The sequence below is a fragment of the Mytilus galloprovincialis genome, chromosome 9 (genome assembly GCF_965363235.1).
Source record: "Mytilus galloprovincialis chromosome 9, xbMytGall1.hap1.1, whole genome shotgun sequence".
In the NCBI taxonomy this organism is placed as follows: domain Eukaryota; kingdom Metazoa; phylum Mollusca; class Bivalvia; order Mytilida; family Mytilidae; genus Mytilus; species Mytilus galloprovincialis.
This window is the reverse complement of record NC_134846.1, coordinates 93,207,022-93,226,769: the sequence shown is the minus strand read 5'-3', so window position 1 is coordinate 93,226,769 and position 19,748 is coordinate 93,207,022. Positions and strand designations below refer to the sequence as shown.

At 32.9% G+C, this 19,748-nt stretch overlaps 4 protein-coding genes across 4 annotated transcripts in view; all 4 read left to right on the top strand.

Annotated features, from left to right (window-relative positions):
- The window catches only part of LOC143046451 (uncharacterized), a 10,529-nt gene extending 8,406 nt beyond the window's left edge, over positions 1-2,123 (top strand). Inside the window, exons 9-11 of the mRNA XM_076219612.1 lie at positions 113-396; positions 1,024-1,219; positions 1,882-2,123. Of these exons, the coding sequence (XP_076075727.1) occupies positions 113-396; positions 1,024-1,219; positions 1,882-2,123 (722 nt within the window). The remainder of the gene's footprint in view (positions 1-112; positions 397-1,023; positions 1,220-1,881) is intronic.
- LOC143046396 (uncharacterized) overlaps positions 1-17,219 on the top strand; it is a 26,600-nt gene extending 9,381 nt beyond the window's left edge. Inside the window, exons 2-4 of the mRNA XM_076219540.1 lie at positions 7,543-7,772; positions 9,542-9,794; positions 16,066-17,219. Coding sequence (XP_076075655.1) covers positions 7,543-7,772; positions 9,542-9,794; positions 16,066-17,204 — 1,622 coding nt within the window. The 3' untranslated portion in view covers positions 17,205-17,219. The remainder of the gene's footprint in view (positions 1-7,542; positions 7,773-9,541; positions 9,795-16,065) is intronic.
- LOC143046394 (uncharacterized) overlaps positions 1-19,748 on the top strand; it is a 162,662-nt gene that overhangs the window by 65,994 nt on the left and 76,920 nt on the right. The gene's annotated exons all lie outside the window — the stretch shown is intronic.
- LOC143046395 (uncharacterized) lies at positions 17,219-19,748 on the top strand. The gene has a single exon (XM_076219538.1). It carries the CDS (start codon positions 17,334-17,336, stop codon positions 19,356-19,358), a length of 2,025 nt encoding a protein of 674 aa, XP_076075653.1. The 5' UTR covers positions 17,219-17,333; the 3' UTR covers positions 19,359-19,748.

Genomic DNA, 19,748 nt, shown 5'->3' with positions numbered 1-19,748 from the left:
CCAATGGGTCTTCAACATGCAAGAAATCCTGCACCCAGAGGAGGTCTTAATCAGGCCCATATCTATTTTACTAAAGGCATACTATATCTAGTTGACATTATTTATTTTGCAGACATACCAGATGAAGTTAGAAATGATCTGCTGGCCAGTATAGATGTAGCTGAGGCTAAGATTCTTGAATGGAAGAGTCATATTGTAAGAGGTGTCAACCAAGATCTAGCAAGGATCCTACTATTAGAGGAATTGAAAGATGGAGAATGTCTCATAATCATGGACTGGGCTATGAAATTCCTTCCTTTAGCATTTCGTGAGAAACAGAGTGATTGGTTTGGCCAAAAAGGAGTTAACTGGCATGTTTCAGTGTGTATTTTTAAAGATGAAAATCAGAATTTAATGGTAATTTCCTTATTCAAAATGCATATACTAGTCAGTTGAACTTCATAGACCTCACCTATGTTTTATTTCATTTTTTTTCCTTTGTGGTGTGATTGCCAATTATAGACAATTCTCCATCCGAGACCAATTGTTGTTAATGTAAGCAATTATAGGCTACTATAGCCTTTAATAGAGTCTTAGCCACCTCAGCAAAGTAAGCTGAAAAGGGTCCCAATATGGCCAATGTAAAACAATTTAGAGGAGATAAACAAACTGTGTGTTTAAAAAAAAAATCAAGATTATTGAAGGGGCCAATTTCGACAAAATTTTGAGAAACCTATGAATACATGCATGTAATAAACTACCACATTTAAGGTTGATGACCCCAGTACCTATTAAAAATGGTCACCACCAATAACTATTGCTTAAATTTGTCAAAAATATCAGATAAATGATATATTAAAGCACCTTTGTTTGTCTCACACAAAATATGTATGTGTGTTGCCTAGTAAAATTTAAAAATATTGCTATAAACTGGCAGTTTTTATTCAATACTATCGGTGAAAGATTACAAGCTCTTAGGAGCCTCTTTATAGAATTATCTTTTTAGTAAAATATTTTTTTAGATTCCTTTTATTTTACTTGCAGCAAAGAACATATACACATACAATGGATGCAGTTAAACAAGATTGGGTTGCAGTAGCTTCCGTGTTAGAGCACACTTTAAGAACAATAAAAATTCAGCTTCCCAGAATCAACACAGTATACTTGAGAAGTGATAATGCAGGATGCTACCATTGTGGCAGTCTTTGGTTGGCTATACCTAAGATCACTGAAACAACTGGTAAGAGAAATAATGTCATTTTGCACTTAAATTCAGATAGACAAACTCCACAACACTATAATCATCTACTTTAAAAAGCTGGGTTTTAAAGTATATAATTTACTTTAAAATCCCAGGGTATAAATACCATTTATAATTTCATTGGTAATCTATTATACACTATAAGAATAACCATTGTCTATCTGTGCATGTATGAGAACCTTGCAAGGTACGCACATACAAAATAAAGTTAACCTATTACTAATATGCTGCCAGATCACTATATCCATAAGTCTTGCTTTTTGGGACAGAAATCGCAGGTAACACAAATTATTATGTCACACAATGCATTGCCTATATTTTTAGTGATACAGTCAGTACATTGATATTTGAAAATATAAGCCAGTTGGATCAAAGGGAAATATACAAATTGCCAGAAATAACCGTAATATATATATAGCTAGTTCATTGATGACTTTAAAAGTGTTATTTGTTTACATACAAGTGTCTCAAAATTTGAACTATCATCTACTGCATACTATACTATAAACACATAATATGGAGATATTTATGCTTTGAAAATTTGTGTGGAAGTTCTCTGTTATGTTGAAGGCTTGTCAACACAATTCAACTCTGGTGTCATTAAGTTGAATTAATGTACATGTATATTTTTATTTTTTTAGGCATAACAATTGCACGGTATGACTATAGTGAGCCACAAAATGGTAAATCATATTGTGACGCAAAGATTGCCCATATGAGAGGGAAAATCAGAAGATCAGCTGCATCTGGTAGTGATGTTTTAACTGCCTCAGATATGAAAATGGCCATTGACAAACATGGTGGAGTAACATCCTGCCAAGCAGCATATGTAGCTGTAGATCCTAATTCTCTCGTTAAGATAGAAGATCACCTGTCCTATTAAGGCAATTACAAAGATTTCAAATGTCAGATTCAACAACGATGACACAATAACAGCCTGGAAGGCATTTGAAATTGGAAATGGGAAGAAGATTTCTATAAATAGTACTTTAAATGATGTAGAATTGAATGTTGATGTCCATGCAAACTTTACAATTCCTACACAACCTGATGGTATTATAAAAAAACCAACTATGCCAAAACAGACAGATTCAGAGTCATTTAACATCAGTTGTCCAGAAATTGGCTGTATACTGTATTTTGAATCGTACAGTGACATGAACAACCATTGTCTGCTAGGCAACCATGAACACCAAGATCATAAAGGAAGCACCTTTAATGATATTAAATTGAGATGGAAGGAGTCGTGCTTTAACCTAACTGAAGACACAATCAAATTCAGATGTGAGACTGGGTTAAAGCAAGGCTCCAATGAACAAATAATGGGATGGGCCTTAAAGAAGGAAAGAAAGGTTGTAAGATTTTCAGACAATGTAAAATCTTACTTGAGCAACATTTTTGAAGAAGGTGAAAGAAGTGGAATTAAAGCTAATCCTTCAACTGTTGTCAGGAACATGAGAGTGGCAAGGGATAAAAATGGAAACAAAAGGTTCACCCCTAAAGAATATTTAGAACTTGGACAGATTGCATCCTTTTTCTCCAGATTGGCTGTTATGCAGAGATGTAAAACACCAATTGCAGATATTGACCAAGATCTTGATGCTGTTATTCTTGCTTTAAACAAGGCTGATGCTGTTGAACAATTATTGTGAAAAACTTTTTTAATCATGTAGTTTAGGCCCCTAATTTGCTTGTGCCATATTTTTGCTGTTAATCACTTTTGGTTAGATAACATGCTATGATAAATCAAAGTTTAATGGTTTTTTTCTGAAATACTGATCCATGGAGCAAAACTATTTACCTTCTTTTTTTATATTTAAAAAAACTCTAACCTAATTCACAGAAGAAATTCATGAATAAAAGACAAGCCAAATACAATGAATATGGGCACTCTGCCTTTTAAAAATAGTAACTTGTTTATTTAAAAAAATACACCTGCTTTTAAGTAAAACAAGTCTATAATGAAACATTTTTTTATCTACAATAGTGTATTTGTTTGATTTTCCATCCCACATCAAGTTTAAGTTTTTGGTCAAGGTGGTTTTTGATGAAGTTAGAGGCACATCAATTTGAAACTTAGTACACATCTTCCTCATGATGTGATTTTTGTGTCGCCTTCATCTCAAGTACAGTTAATTAATGCTTGTGGTATACAATGCTTTTTTATACTTTCAACATAAATTATATTATGAACACTAGAACAGGCGAGACATTTCAGTGTGTCCACTCTTGTTCAGAATTCGTTTTTTTTTTTTGGGGGGGGGGGTGTATACATCTGATAAGTCTCGTATACATGCACAACATCTTCCTAATGGATGGACCAATATTGATAAAACTTGATACGATTGTAGTACACAACCTGAGGATGTTCATGAAGGAAAATATTTCTCGTCGAAATTATTTCAAGGGAGATAATTGAATTGACTTTGTTAAATATAGCAATAAATGGCAACAAGTCTTGTAAGCACACCTTCTTCTAAATGGATTAATCAATGTTGATGAAGCTTTACACAGATGTTGTATACATCTTTAGACATGAGGAAGGAGGATATTTCTTATCAGATGTTTTTTTCAAGGGAGATAATTGAAATTATTAAGTTTAAATATCACAATATGTGGCATTAGGTCTTGTAAGCACAACTCCTCCTAAATGACTGTAGCAATATTAATGAAACTTTACACAGTTGAAGTACATGGCCATAGAATGTGCATAAAGGAAGATATTTGTGATCTGAAATATTTAAAGGGAGATAATTAACTTACTTGATATAGATGTAGTTACTTTATTTTGTTTCCATATACTTCCTTAAAATATGCAAGGGGAGATAACTCTAATCATTTTTTATTTTAACTGTACTTTCAGTTTAATATAGCAATATGTAAATGTATGTGTATTCCTTTTATTATTAATAGAAGTTACACATTCATCTGTGTCAAACCACAATCCAAATCCAAGTATAGTGTGTATTTTTTCTTATTATCTGTGTTATTTAAAGCAAGTAAGTTTTAAATTTGAATTAAAAAACCTAAAATGTATGCCAATAGGCATATATCAAGTGACTAGATTAAAAAAAGCTGGTTTCAGGAAGGGAAAATGGTCGTCTTACTCACGATGTAAATTGCATTCTGTTTTAATAAAACAAAGGTAAATTATTAGGGTTAAATAAGCAGTATATAAATTGTGTTTATATATGTAACTAATCCAAATGAGTCGTACATAGGCCCTGTGTGGAAAATCTATTTGTAGTTATTTTATCACAAATAAATGTTTTGAAACTGGATGACTGCTATTATGTTTTACTTTTTAATTAAAATTCACAGTCATCAATACCTGTTTTGCTGAATATAAGGTGTTCCAAATAAAGGTTATATTGGAATTAATCTGCTGTGTGTTGTGTAGATATAACAGTAGAAACAAGGTTTCTCAAAGGTGACAGAAAAAAATATTTTTAGAATATATTGTTTGATGGCTGGGACAAACTCCCACAGACATATAAATCAACCATATAGGTACCGCTAGGTGACAAGGCATTAAATTTAACCATGTTGATCTATATTAACATAAGTCTGTACATCAAAAAGTTGGTAACTGTTATCTTCTTAGTTTTCCTCAACCAATTGTTATGAAACTTATACACATTGCTTTATAATATTACCATAAATCACAGATCATGTTTGACTTTTGGTTGTGCCAGCTTAATTGGTCATCAGTTATGCCAGTTTATAACGTTATATGGGGGGATTCTCCATTTATGTTCTTTTGTGTGCAGTCTTTTGTGTAAGGTCATGTTGGCAGAGGTGCAAAACAAGTTATAAGAAAGTCGTTAGATTGCAAATATCAAAAACCTGCACAAAATCAAGATATTTCTGCTGGAAGAGTGTCATATTAAAAAAACAAAATAATTTGACCTTTAAGTCAAAGGTGAAGGTGATATATAGCTGCAAGCCATGTTCACAAAAATAATTTATTATAACACACATGATATTGAGAATAGTTGAAAAGTTGTAAACAAATCTGTCAAAAAGGCTTTCAAAACTCTAAAAAGTCAAAAAAAAAAATGACCTTCAGGTAAAAGGTCAAGGTCATAATATTAAGAAAAGTAAGAACATTAGGGTCCTGATATTATGCAACCATGTATGCATTTATCTACCATAAATTGAAACAATTTTAGGAAAAAAAACCCTGCTTTCAGTGTGATTTTTATGTTTTTTGGACATTTTTTATTTTAACCTTTGACCTTTTAAAATCCCAAAAAAAAATTAATGAAAAATTTCTGTGATAAGGTTGATTATTCGTGATATATAGGTGTTTCAGATGTACAGGTCTGGCTTTTTTTCAAATTTTAATCTAAAAAATGAAAAATTTAGGTATTGTTACCTTTTATCAAAATTCCTTTAAAGTGTTACCTCAAACGACCTAGTTATATATGATTATGTTTACACAAATCCAAATTTGATGTTCAAATTTAATTAAGGGAAGTATACCGTCTGTAAAAAAATATATATCTAATAATTGCTTCTTCTGCAAGATTTATAATTCTTTTCTTTAAATTGGAGCATTTTCAGAAGAAATTTTGAGCAATTTGTTACTGTTGTTAGGCAAATATCAATAAGCGGAATTCCCTAGCAACCGTTGCTTTCCAGCTTTTTTGTTTGATTTTTTTTTCTTTTTGGTTATCTAAGGAACATTCTCTGAAAAATTTATAAAATTCCCACTACCTTGGTATATCACCTTTTGTCTGGTTTTTACATGGACTTTCTAAATAAAACAGAAATGTTGGATCTTAATAATTGAGACAGCATTGCTGCAATTTCAAGTTTTTGTTATAAATAAGTAAAGGAAAATGAAAAATATGTTAAAATGGGTTGACAAAAACAAATTTAGAGTGGCCGAAAAATATTGTTTTGGCGGAAGTGGTGGCGAAAAAAAAATTACACAGGAAAAATCCCGTAAAGGTTATTTGTAGGAATTATTGAATATCTGTGATAATTCATATCGCCCTAAGCATAGAGAAGAGAAGAGAGAGAAAGATAATAAAGGGATATCAAAATTTATCATATACTTAGACTAAATAACATATGAATGTTACTGTATGATAATAGCATAAAATTAACGTAAATTTCATATTTTTCGAATTGGTGCTTAGCGGGCTGATATGAAAAGTTTATCACATGCTTCGAACGTTATCACATACCTTTCCGTAACGTTATCGCATGGCATTCCGGTGATACTCGGCAAATTCCGGAAAATACACCTCAATGCTAAGTTTTCAGTGAAAAACATCACAAAGTAGTGTACAAAACAATTATTTGGATAGTGGAAAGTATATTGTGTAAAAAACCCAAAATAAATGCATTTTCAAAAGTTTCAAACATAATTTAGAAAGCAACTTTTATAAAATTTAACTTTTCCAAACAGTGTTCATTATGTAGATTGTTAAATTAATTTTTTTGTCGATTCGTCCATATTAAAATGTTTTTCTTCTCTTTTGATGCATATGATAGAAAGATTTCATATCGAATGTACTAAATTTGGGGTCCGACGTTCGTGAACGTTCACTCTTTGAACTTCTATTTGGGAACCACATGCAAGGATCTGTATTCAATATATAAATCTGTTATTTTTCTCTATTGTTGAAGTATATGATAAAAAGATCATAACATGTCATTTTTCATATCGCATGTATTATCAGCCCTCGGTCAATATCAGCCCTCGAGCCATTCGGCTCGTGGGCTGATATTGAACCTAGGGCTTATAATACAGGCGATATGAAAAATGCCATGTAATAATCTGATAGTATCAGACGACAATAAACTGACAACGCCATGTATAATAAAAGAAAAGGACAAATAGACAAACACTATTATACAAAGCACAACGTAGATACTAAAGACTGCATGAGCAACACGAACACCATCAAAATCTAGGGGTGATATCTGGTGCTCCGGAAGGGTACGCAGATATAGCTAAACGTGTGGCACAATTCAATGGTGACAGTGCTGTAGTTAAAACAAATCCGCTATCATATGTGATATGAAATTTTTTTATAAAATATATCAAATTTTCAAATTTCTGTGATCTTAAATCTTATCCAAAGTGTTTATAAAGTAGTTTTTTTTTATAGAAGTCATCAAGTATCTTTGATATTCCGTTTTACATCAACATGGTCAAGATACATAAAGGTTATTAATAGAGGTGATCAAGTATCTGAGACCTTCCATCTTTTTCTTTGGAACTACAAAGGTTATTCATTTGTCCTAAATCTTCAATGACTTAATGATCTTATATATTTTATTTCTAGATTTACCTGATTCTAAAACATTTGACGTAACTCTAATAATAACGTTACTCAGAAACCTTACCAACCTCAGTCCTCCTCATGGTGGATTTGACAGGTTACCATCTGATAATGATACCACACCTTCTTCAGACTTAGCCAGGATAAAATATTACAGGAATTTCTTAGCTCACCTGGATGAAGGGAAGGTAGACAGTACTACATTTACAACCGCATGGGACAATGTATCTAATGTAAGTTCATTGTAAATAAAATTATAAAACTATTATAGTCCCCTAGTTTGTACTTGTTTTGGCTTTCGAACCTTTGTATATGGGCGTCACTAGTAAGTCTTGTGTGGACGAAACGCACTCCAGTCGTATTAAATTTTAAATCTGGTGCATTTTGTTAGCAATTATTCGATTGTTTCTTTGTTCAATATGTTCCAATTTTTGTATTGTAGTCATGTTATGTTGTGTTGTTATTTTAATGTTATATTTAATATTGGCATTAAAGCGGGAGGTTTAACATGCCACAAAACCAGGGTCAACCGACTATTTTGTCATAAAATGCCCTGTACCAAGTCTGGAAATTGGCCATTGTTACATTATAGTTCGTTTCTGTGTGTGTCAAATTTCGGTGTTGTGTTTCTGTTGTATCGTAGTTCTCTTATATTAGATACGTTTCCTTCAGAATAGTTTGTAACCCAGATTTTTTTTCTCTATCGATTTATGAATTTCGAACAGCGGTATACTACTGTTGCCTTTATTTACCATAGATAAAATGTATACAGTAAGAATAATTTTACCAATAAGCCTGAAATTGAAAGGTATACATTTATATATGACTAGGAAATATCAATCATTGGCATGGACCATGTTGCAGTCTATGAAGATGATATTCCTCACCTTCGAAATTACTACATGTTTAAATGACACTAATACTGAAGTCCAAGGAAAATTCAAAACAGAAATTTCCGGACAAATGACAAAATCAAAAGCTCGAAAACATCAAACGAATGGAAAACAACTGTCACATTTCTGACTTGATATCAGTATTTTTATTATCTCTTTAGTTTTTGAATGCTGTGTACATGTATTTGCAAATCCGAAACTAAGAATTTCATTCAATTCTGAATATGTTTTACAAAACTGCTAGGAATTTATTTTTCTATGAAAACATTAAACTATATCTATTACAAAACAGTTTTGTAGAAGGTTGTTTCTCTTCAACCTGTTTATCTCTTTAATTAGAAAACATCTAAACGATCTAAAACAAATCTAGCTTATTCTCGTGTGCGTCCTCGTGTACCATTGACTTATGTCAGTTTAAATTTCATAGTTTAAGATGCCATTTCGTCCAACTGATTTGACTTAATAAACCAACAATGTAAACTATAATATTGAACCATTCCTGTGTTGTTTTTTTTTTTATTATAACAGCAATTATCGCAAGTCTCTTTTTATGTAACTGCAATAGTTTTGCATTGGAATTATTGTATGACGTTGTTGCTGTTGTCATTGTCTGGAGACATTTGGTTTCCAGACAATTTGCTCGAGTATAAGTGTACAGATTTCTATGTAATTATATAACAAAGCTCCATACCAAAATAAAGTTGCGATTGATTTTGGGGTTATTGTCGTACATGTTCAAAAGTTAGAGGTACAAAAAGAGGGCAAAAAACTGGTATTTTTGTTAAGTTTCAGGACAATCAATTGTGAATAATCATATGGATCTCTATGAAAATGTACTACAAAGATTAACACATCTAAAGAAAGGTTGGGATTGAATAAGGGGGTTATGGCTCCGTGTTGAAGACCGTACTTTTACCTATAATAGTTTACTTTTACAAATTGTGACTTGGATTGAGAGCTGTCTTATTGGCACTTATATCACATCTTCTTATATTTCATTAATATGCTGATTCTTACTGTTTATTTACATTTTAAGATTTAGATATTTTTAATCACAATCCAACTTGGTTTTTTTGTATGAAGACTCCTTGTTCTTTGTTAATTTTCAGGCTATCAGCCGATTATGTGGACAACAAATGAAACAGGAGTGTGATGAGCTGAAGGTTAAGATACTAGACCAGACAAATCAGGAAATAATGCTGGACATTAAACGTTCAAATGGTGAAATAATGGAATTAAAAACGTCAGTGGATAGCTTGAACAAGTCAGTGAAGGGCTTGAAGAGATCAAAGAAAGCTTTGACAGTAAAAGTGAAAAAGTTACAAACATTGCAAGAAGATACAGTACCTTGGAATATAAGGGGTAAATATGGAATACTTAAGTAGTAAAAAAAAATGTAGAAGGTTCATTTTTTGCCAAATTGCATCTAAAATCAAATATATTTCAAGCTTCGAATTTCTGATTTTTAGTTCACCTGGCCCAAAGGGCCAAGTGAGCTATTCTCATTACTTGGCGTCGTTGGCCGTCGTTGTCCTAGGTGGTCGTCGTTAATTTTTTACAACTTCTTCTAGAGAACAACTGAATAGAATAAAACCAATCATGGCATGACTGTTCCTTATGAGGTGCTAACCAAGAGTTGTTACTGTGTCGCCGATCCATTATCCATGATGGTCGCCAGCGAGGGACTAATTTTAACAGAGGATCCTAAGGGAAATACATACACATGTCTTCTTTTAGAGAACCAGCGAATCGAATGGAACCAAACATGACATGAATGTTCCGTATAAGGTGCTAACCATGTGTTGTTACTTTGTAGCCGATCCATCACCCAAGATGGCAGCCAGCGGGGGACTTAACATAAACTAAACATGTCATAAGTGTTCCTTATGAGGTGCTTATACAGTTTTGCTACTTTGTTGCTGATTTACGTCAGTATGAATTATTCTAAATGAATTCACCATGGCTGACATACAAATCAATGTAAAAGGAGTTCATAAATTATTGAAGAACCTGAAACCACATAAGGCTACTGGACCAGATGCTATACCATCCTGTATACTAAAGACAGCAGCAGACCAACTTGCTCCAATTCTTACAAAACTGTACCAAGCATCCCTCAACACCGGAGAAGTCCCTCAAGATTGGAAAGAGGCAAAAGTAGTCCCACTCTTCAAAAAGGATGAAAGACACTTGGCATCAAACTACAGGCCTGTATCACTAACCTCAATTACATGCAAAGTCCTAGAACACAAATGCACAGCATGGATTCCGCAAACGACGATTTTTCGAATCCCAACTCATCATCACCATTCATGTTTTTGCATCGAAATTAAAAAGTAACAGCCAGGTAGATATCATAAGTGGCAAATGAGCTTCAATGCAAAAAATTGCATTGTAATTAGAATACAACCCAAGAACCGTCCTGTAATACCAACTAATTACAAATTACACGGACACACACTGGACACCGTTGAAGCTAGTAAATACCTGGGAGTTACTATCAGCAATAATCTTACCTGGGACAGACACATCGACAACATAGTGGGGAAAGGAAACAAAACACTAGGCTTCATACGACGTAACCTAAAAGATTGCACTAAACCGGTCAAATAAGCAGTATATTCAACAATAGTAAGACCTTCAGTTGAGTATGCTTGCACAGTATGGGACCCTACGAAACAGGCTAAAATAAAAGCAATCGAACAGGTACAGAAAAGAGGAGCTAGATTTGTTAACAACAACTACACAGACCGCACACCTGGCTGTGTAACAAAAATGGTAACATCTTTAAAATGGGAGAGCCTTGAAGACCGCAGGAAACAAAATAGGCTATGTATGCTGTTCAAAATCCAACATGATCTGATAGACATAGATAGGCACCAATATCTAACGCCAAACGATAGCCGGACCAGAGGTAAAAACCGCTTCTTCCGAAAAAGGGCCACAACAGACGCCTTCGGACAATCATTTTTTTCCAAGGACCATTAGAGACTGGAACCAACTGCCAACATCAGCAGCATCAGCTGACACAGTTGATGGATTCAGAGCTGCCCTGACGGAATGCTCTGCTAAAATTTAGACAGTAACATCCTGTACATAGTTTTATATAGAGAACGTTTTATCCCGTAAATAGCCAAGAGAAAACTTTCTGTGTTGTCCGACATTGCGTTAGTTTTCGCGGGACCTCATACATTCAAAATTTGAATTCGGTTCCTTACCTGGAAGAAGAAGAAGAATTCTATCCTAATACTATCCTATTTGTTGGGAAAATTTTTAGAAATTCAAATGTGACATCACTTACATTTGTGCGTTTATTTATTTGGCTAACGCGGTTGTGAATTTTTATATGCTGGTTTAGATTATTCATCTATTCGTTTTTATATTGTAGTTAGTCACCGGTTTTATCATTTATATCTATTATATAGTCATTTTATAAAAATTTACTGTTTGAAAAAGTATGAATTATTCTAAATGATATAGAAGAGGGGCGAAAGATACCAAAGGGACAGTCAAACTCATAAATCTAAAACAAACTGACAACGCCATGTTCTTATCCCAGGCAGACAACCCTAACCGTATTTGGCACAATATTTTGGAACTGTTGGTCCTCAATCCTCCTTAACTTTGTACATTTTTTTGTGCTTTCGAGCCTTTTTCATCAGAGCGTCAAAGGTTAGTCTTCTGTGGACGAAACGCGCGTCTGACGTATTAAATTTCAAACCTAACACCTTTTGTTGGCTATTGTTCGTATGTTTCACTGTCCTATATATATTCTCCCATTTATTTGTATTGTAGTCCTATCGTGTAATGTTGACATTTTCATGTTATATTTAACATTGCCTTAAAAGTGAGAGGTTTGGCAAGCCACAAAACCAGGTTCAACCCATTTATTTTTTTTCTTAAAACGTCCTGTACCCAGTCAGGAAAATGGCCATTGCTACATTATAGTTCGTTTCTGTGTGTATTATATCTTAATGTTGTGTCGTAGTTCTCTTATATTTAATGTGGTTCCCACAGTTTTAGTTTGAAACCCAAATTTGTTTTTTCTCAATCGATTTATGAATTTTGAACAGCGGTATACTACTGTTGCCTTTATTTACTTTTCAAGATGGCCACCAGGATTTATTAATAAATTATATGGCTAATATTAAACTAAATTGGCCTTAATCTTTATTAAAGTATCTTTTGTGACTTTTATCTTTTTTTATATGATGTCAAAAAAGTAGTGTCAGGTGAGCGACAAACACCCTTGAGACAGTACTGAGTAAAAATTTCCAGACAGCTGTCATCAGTAATAAATGTGTTTTGCTTGATATTTTCAAGGGGAAAATATGCAAGTCAATGCTTGTGTTAAATGCTGTGTGCTAATTTTGCCAAAATGTACTTAAAATTAGCTTATATTTACTAAAAACCTAAAATAACTCGAACATGACGTCTGTTTAATTACTTTAGGAAGAAAGAATTTACTTTCTAGAACCAAATCCGTTTTTTAAATACTGTTTAACTCTACTCATCAGATGGTAAAAACTATAGTTGAATCCCTTGCAAATCAATATGAACATAAGGACTGAGGTGTGATTGTTAATGAATCAGATATCCACCAAGGTCTTATAGAAAAAAATGTGTGCAACAGGTCACTGTAAAGTCTTCATTAAAGAGTACATCCCAAACTGTATAGTCTTCAAAAAGTAGTAAATCCTGTTTTATAAATCGCTATATAAAAAGAAGATGTGGCATGAATGCCAATGACATAACTTAAAAAATATTACGGGCAACATGGCAAAGCAAATGACAAAAAAAAAGTTCTCAATCCAAATTTTATCATTGCCTTATCCTGCTTTTAATAATTTTAAGAGAAAAGATTTGACTAGTAGTGTAAAAAAATCTAAAAACAAAAGAAAAGCGCTTTTATCTGACATTGAACATCTACATGTATCATAAAAAAAAAACAAATAACCCCCACCTTGAAGTTAAATGGTTACTTCCTTAGTGATAGGTAAATGATATTAGAATGACAAATCTCATTTCTATTGAACTTGTACCTTCAGTCATGGTTCATTGACCTTGAAAGATTGCATAGTTTACATGGTTAAATATTGCCAGTTTAGCTTTATTTAGTTTAAACATATTTATTTATAGTTGAATGGGAGACAAGTTATTGCAACTTATATTAATCCCTTTCCAAGTTGCGGGTACATGTGCTGCCCTGTAGCGGCATTTACCTGCTCTTTTTCGAAATCTACTAGGGTATCTTTTAATTTCGACAATTTCATTTTCACCATCAAAGTAACAAAACATGAGACATATCTCTGTGTTAACATGGTCAATAGTTTCTAGTACTGAAGGATAGTTCAGATCCCAATTTCCACTAATATATAAACCGTGTTTTCACAAACAGAAAATACTAATGAACATCCTTCGGATAAATGTGAAAACACCATAAGCAGTCTGAGCTATGCATTGACCATTTGCCAGTATGGTCTTGACGAAACGATGAAAGTCCGTCGGAAGGGGACGATAAATGGCTGACCCGTGTAAGAGAGAGTTATATCTCTTGAACGTTAAAGACACCCATGTAGATTTCGAAAAAGAGCAGGCTAATGCCGCTACAAGGCAGCACTCGCACCCGCAAAGTTGAAATGGATTAATAGAAGTTGCAAAACTTGTTTCTCAATCCACTATAAATACGTATGTTTAAATTAAATTGCCTCTGAGCCAAGCATTGCCTTATCAGAATATAATTTTTGACAGGATGTTGGGCCATAAACTTTCATAACTGAATACTGTAAACGGTATATCAATATATATGTTCCTGCTGGATAGCAATATATGTTTATTTATGTATTTAATCATCATTATAACACTGGTAAAGAAGACATTCAAGGATTTAACTACAATGACAAATTATTAACCTTAAATAATATCTTTATTCAAAGGAAATGTGATGCAAATAATTTTCAAATGAGTGTCTGAAAGGTCAAGGTCATACACTTTATATATTATCACAAAAAACAAGGGACAAGGCTAGATAACCACTTTATGAGCTGTATTTGGTTTAAAGAATCAGTAAAAAAAAAGGAAGGACTTTGAAACTCATAATTATAATAAAAATTCACATCACCATGGCCCAAAAAAAAAAACAGCCAACAAGCAGCATGAACCCCACAAAATTGAGGGGTGAGAGTAGGTGGTCTTGAAGGGATGGCAGATCCTGTTCCACATGTGGCACTCCTCATGTTGCAAGGGTAAACATGTTTTTGGGGTTATAATTATTATTAATAAAAAATGTTACATTATGTTAGATTGATTTCTGGTATCAAAAATTCATTTCTTTTGAAAATGTGTATTGCATAATCTTTGTTTAGATTTTATATGAATTTCTCACTCATGTTTATCTCTTTATATGGCTCATTGATAAAGTAAAGATTTATATTAAACTTGTATTAAACTTTTGTCGTAATGACTTTTAACACAAATTCCATAATTATCAGACAAGACATCTCAGCAATGTTTACCATTGTCATCATAAAAAGCCTTGTTTAAGTTCGGAAAATAAGAGGCGAAAGATACCAAGAGGACATTTAAAACTCATTAATTAAACAGAAACTGTTACATGTATTTGGTTTTGATGTTTTATATATATATGTTATATTTGTTATTCTCGTGGGATTTTGTCTATATGTGTTACATTTTAGTGTTATGTCGTTGTTCTCCTCTTATATTTAATGCGTTTCCCTCGGTTTTAGTTTGTTATCCCGATTTTGTTTTTTGTCCATGGATTTATGAGTTTTGAACAGCGGTATACTACTGTTGCCTTTAATTATAAACTCAACAAAATAAACAACAGAAGTGGATATATGTTAATGATACATCAAACATACAACATAAAAAACCCAACACAATTTGGAAATTAAGGTGGCTCTTGGGTACAAAAATGTCAGCAGCTAATTAAACCTTTATTTTTTCATTACAAATTTTATTTATTACACTTACTTTATTATATGGTACAAAAATCAACCAAAAAAAAAAAACGATGACTTTTAAAATGTTTATATTGAAAAAGCTCCAAATTATCTCCCTTTGGTGCAAAATGCCATTTTTTGGCATTAGATTTGAAATATCTTTTTTTTTTAACTCATCGGTGACCCATGTTTTTTATTATTGTTTTCAAATAAGCTGGACATAAACTAAATAATTGTAAAAATTTAAGCGATTTCTGTAATTAGGTTATTTTTTTGTTTTGATATAACCTCTATTTCTCCTATTAGCTCAACAGAAAAAAGGACATTAACAAAAATGTATGCCTCTTCCAGCGGGAGATTGTGAGTTAAAGGAACGGTGACCCCATTTTTTTATTTCATTTGTCTTTTAAGTATATGATTAAGTTCATTTATAAAAAAATATAGCGAAATTTTTCTTTTAAGTATATGATAAAGTTCATTTATATAAAAATATAGCGAAATCCTATATTAGAAAAAAAATGATTTATTCCCAGGAGCCCCCTTAAGCTAGGAGAATTTGCACATAACATTGTTTAAGTATTTACAGTGAATAAATTGCTTTAATCTCCAAAAAACATATGAATTGAAGATTAATCTGAATAAGGAAAGTAATTATTTTATTTCTATTTCAGCACAAAACAGTCAGCTTCTTGTGGAGTGGAAGGATAATGACCAGATGTTTATAACAACAGAAGCTACAAAACATGTACTAAAATGTATAAAGGAGAACAGTTGTGTAACTATTACTGCTAGTTCTGGTGTTGGTAAGACGGCAATACTCCGACATGTGTCTTTACAAATGACAAACGAAGGGTACGATGTGCTACCAGTTATCGCTCCAGGTGACATTGTTAAGTTTTATAATCCAAACCAGAAAACATTGTTTGTTATTGATGATTTATGCGGAAACTATTCTTTAAACCAGACTGACATAAAAGTTTGGGAACCAGTCATGGAGCGAGTAAAACATATCCTTTGGAATACACATGCTAAGATTATAGCAGCATGTCGATTACAGGTGTATCAGGATGACAAATTTGAATCTTTATCAGTTTTCAAATCACGTGTTTGCAACATTTTATCAGATAACATGTGCTTGACAAAAGCTGAAAAGGAGTCAATAGCTGGGTTATATCTGAAAACTAAAGCTCCTGAGATTATAGATTATTATGATTTATATGATTGTTTCCCTCTTTTATGTAAATTGTATCATGAAAATCCTGCACTTAATATCAAAGATTTTTTCCAGAGCCCATTTACAGTTTATGAAGCAGAGATTGACAAACTACAGAAAAAAGGATTTTCTAGTAAATACTGTGCTTTGGCTCTATGTGTCATATTTAACAACAATTTGAATGAAGAGATATTAACAGAGGATATGAACAAAGAAACAAGATATATTATTGAGAACACGTGTGAGGCATGTAAACTGGATAGAGGGACACCACGGCTTACTTTACAGGATGAATTAAACTCACTTACACATACATTTCTAAAAAAGGAACAAAATAATTACAAAACTATACATGATAAAATATTCGACTTTCTGGTGTACTACTTTGGACAGAAAATAATCGGCTGCTTGATAAAGAATGCACATAGTTGTTTGATCATGGAAAGATTTTTGTTAGATAATCAAAACAATGTTGATCAGTTTATAACAATTGTACCTCCTAAGTATCATGACATTTATATGGAAAGAATGATTAATGACTGGTCAAAAGGCAAAGTAAATGATGTGTTTTGTAACATAAATATGAACATTCCTTAATTCAGACAGAGATTTCTATGTGTATTGAATAAACTGGATGTATCTTACCAGAAACAACTAGCACTCACCTGTGATGTAAGAAACAATGATACTGCTCTGTTTCTGTTATGTTTTGATGGTGACATTCCTATGATTAATTGGTGTATTAATAATGGTGTTGATGTTAATCAGTGCAGGAATGATGATACATCACCATTATATATAGCTGCTCAAAAAAGTTGGGCAGAAATAGTAAGGATATTATTAGACATAGGAGCAGATTATAATATATGTGACAATGATAGTTGGTCACCTGTAATGTGGGCTTGTAGTGAGGGACATACAGAAATAGTAAAGATGTTGTTAGACAAAGGAGCAGATTATAATAAATGTAACAATGATGGTTGGTCACCTGTAACATTTGCTTGTAGATATAGACATACAGAAATAGTAAAGATGTTGTTAGACATTGGAGCAATCTATAATAAATGTAACAATGATGGTTGGTCACCTGTAATGTGGGCTTGTAGTGAGGGACATACTGAAATAGTAAAGATGTTGTTAGACAAAGGAGCAGATTATAATAAATATAACAATGATGGTTGGTCACCTGTAATGAGTGCTTGTAGTCAGGGACATACAGAAATAGTAAGGATGTTGTTAGACATAGGAGCAGATTATAATAAATGTGACAATAATGGTTGGTCACCTGTAATATTTGCTTGTAGATATAGACATACAGAAATAGTAAAGATATTGTTAGACATTGGAGCAGATTATAATAAATGTAACAATGATGGTTGGTCACCTGTAATGAGTGCTTGTAGTGAGGGACATACAGAAATAGTAAAAATGTTGTTAGACAAAGGAGCAGATTATAATAAATGTAATAATGATGATTGGTCACCTTTAATGAGTGCTTGTAGTGAGGGACATACAGAAATAGTAAAGATGTTGGTATACATTGGAGCAGATTATAAAAAATGTAACAATGATGGTTGGTCACCTGTAATGTGTGCTTGTAGATATGGACATACAGAAATAGTAAAGATGTTGTTAGACATAGGAGCAGATTATAATACATGTAACAATGATGGTCGGTCACCTTTAATGAGTGCTTGTAGTGAGGGACATACAGAAATAGTAAAGATGTTGTTAGACATTGGAGAAGATTACAAAAAATGTAACAATGATGGGTGGTCACCTGTAATGTGTGCTTGTAGATATGGACATACAGAAATAGTAAAGATGTTGTTAGACATTGGAGCAGATTATAATAAATGTATCAATGATGGTTGGTCACCTGTAATGAGTGCTTGTAGACATATACATACACAAATAGTAAGGATGTTGTTAGAAAAAGGAGCAGATTATAATACTTATAACAATATTGGTTGGTCACCTGTAATGAGTGCTTGTAGACATAGACATACAGAAATAGTAAGGATGTTGTTAGACAAAGGAGCAGATTATCATACATGTGACAATGATGGTTGGTCACCTGTAATGAGTGCTTGTAGTGAGGGACATACAGAAATAGTAAGGATGTTGTTAGACAAAGGAGCAGATTATTATACATGTGACAATGATGGTCGGTCACCTGTAATGATTGCTTGTAGATATGGACATACAGAAATAGAAAAGATGTTGTTAGACATAGGAGCAGATTATAATACATGTGACAAAGATGGTTGGTCACCTGTAATGAGTGCTTGTAGTGAGGGACATACAGAAATAGTAAGGATGTTGTTAGACATAGGAGCAGATTATAATACATGTGACAATGATGGTCGGTCATCTGTAATGAGTGCTTGTAGTGAGGGACATACAGAAATAGTACGGATGTTGTTAGTCAAAGGAGCAGATTATAATACATGTGACAAAGATAGTTGGTCACCTGTAATGATTGCTTGTAGATATGGAAATACAGAAATAGTAAGGATGTTGTTAGACATAGGAGCAGATTATAATACATGTAACAATGATGGTTGGTCACCTTTAATGAGTGCTTGTAGTGAGGGACATACAGAAATAGTAAAGATGTTGTTAGACAAAGGAGCAGATTATAATAAATGTAACAATGATGGTTGGTCACCTGCATTAATTGCTTGTAGTGAGGGACATACAGAAATAGTAAAGATGTTGTTAGACAAAGGAGCAGATTATAATAAATGAAACAATGATGGTTGGTCACCTGCATTAATTGCTTGTAGATATGGACATACAGAAATAGTAAAGATGTTGTTAGACATAGGAGCAGATTATAATACATGTGACAATGATGGTCGGTCACCTGTAATGATTGCTTCTGATTTAGGACATACAGAAATAGTAAAGATGTTGTTAGACATTGGAGCAGATTATAATAGACTGCTGCTTAGTCAACTGTAAAGTTTGCTAGTGCAATTGGACATACAGAAATAGTTAGGTTGTTATTAGAATATAGACTGGATTGATATAATTGTTAGCTGCAATCATGAATAGTTCAAAAAGGCCATAGTGATATAGTTAAAGTGAACAATGATTTCCAGAAAAGATAGAGATAAATACCACAAGATATATATA

Bases quoted from the DNA above. Each gene is read 5' to 3' on its own strand.
- LOC143046395 (XM_076219538.1), top strand. From the start codon at position 17,334: ATGATTAATTGGTGTATTAATAATGGTGTTGATGTTAATCAGTGCAGG.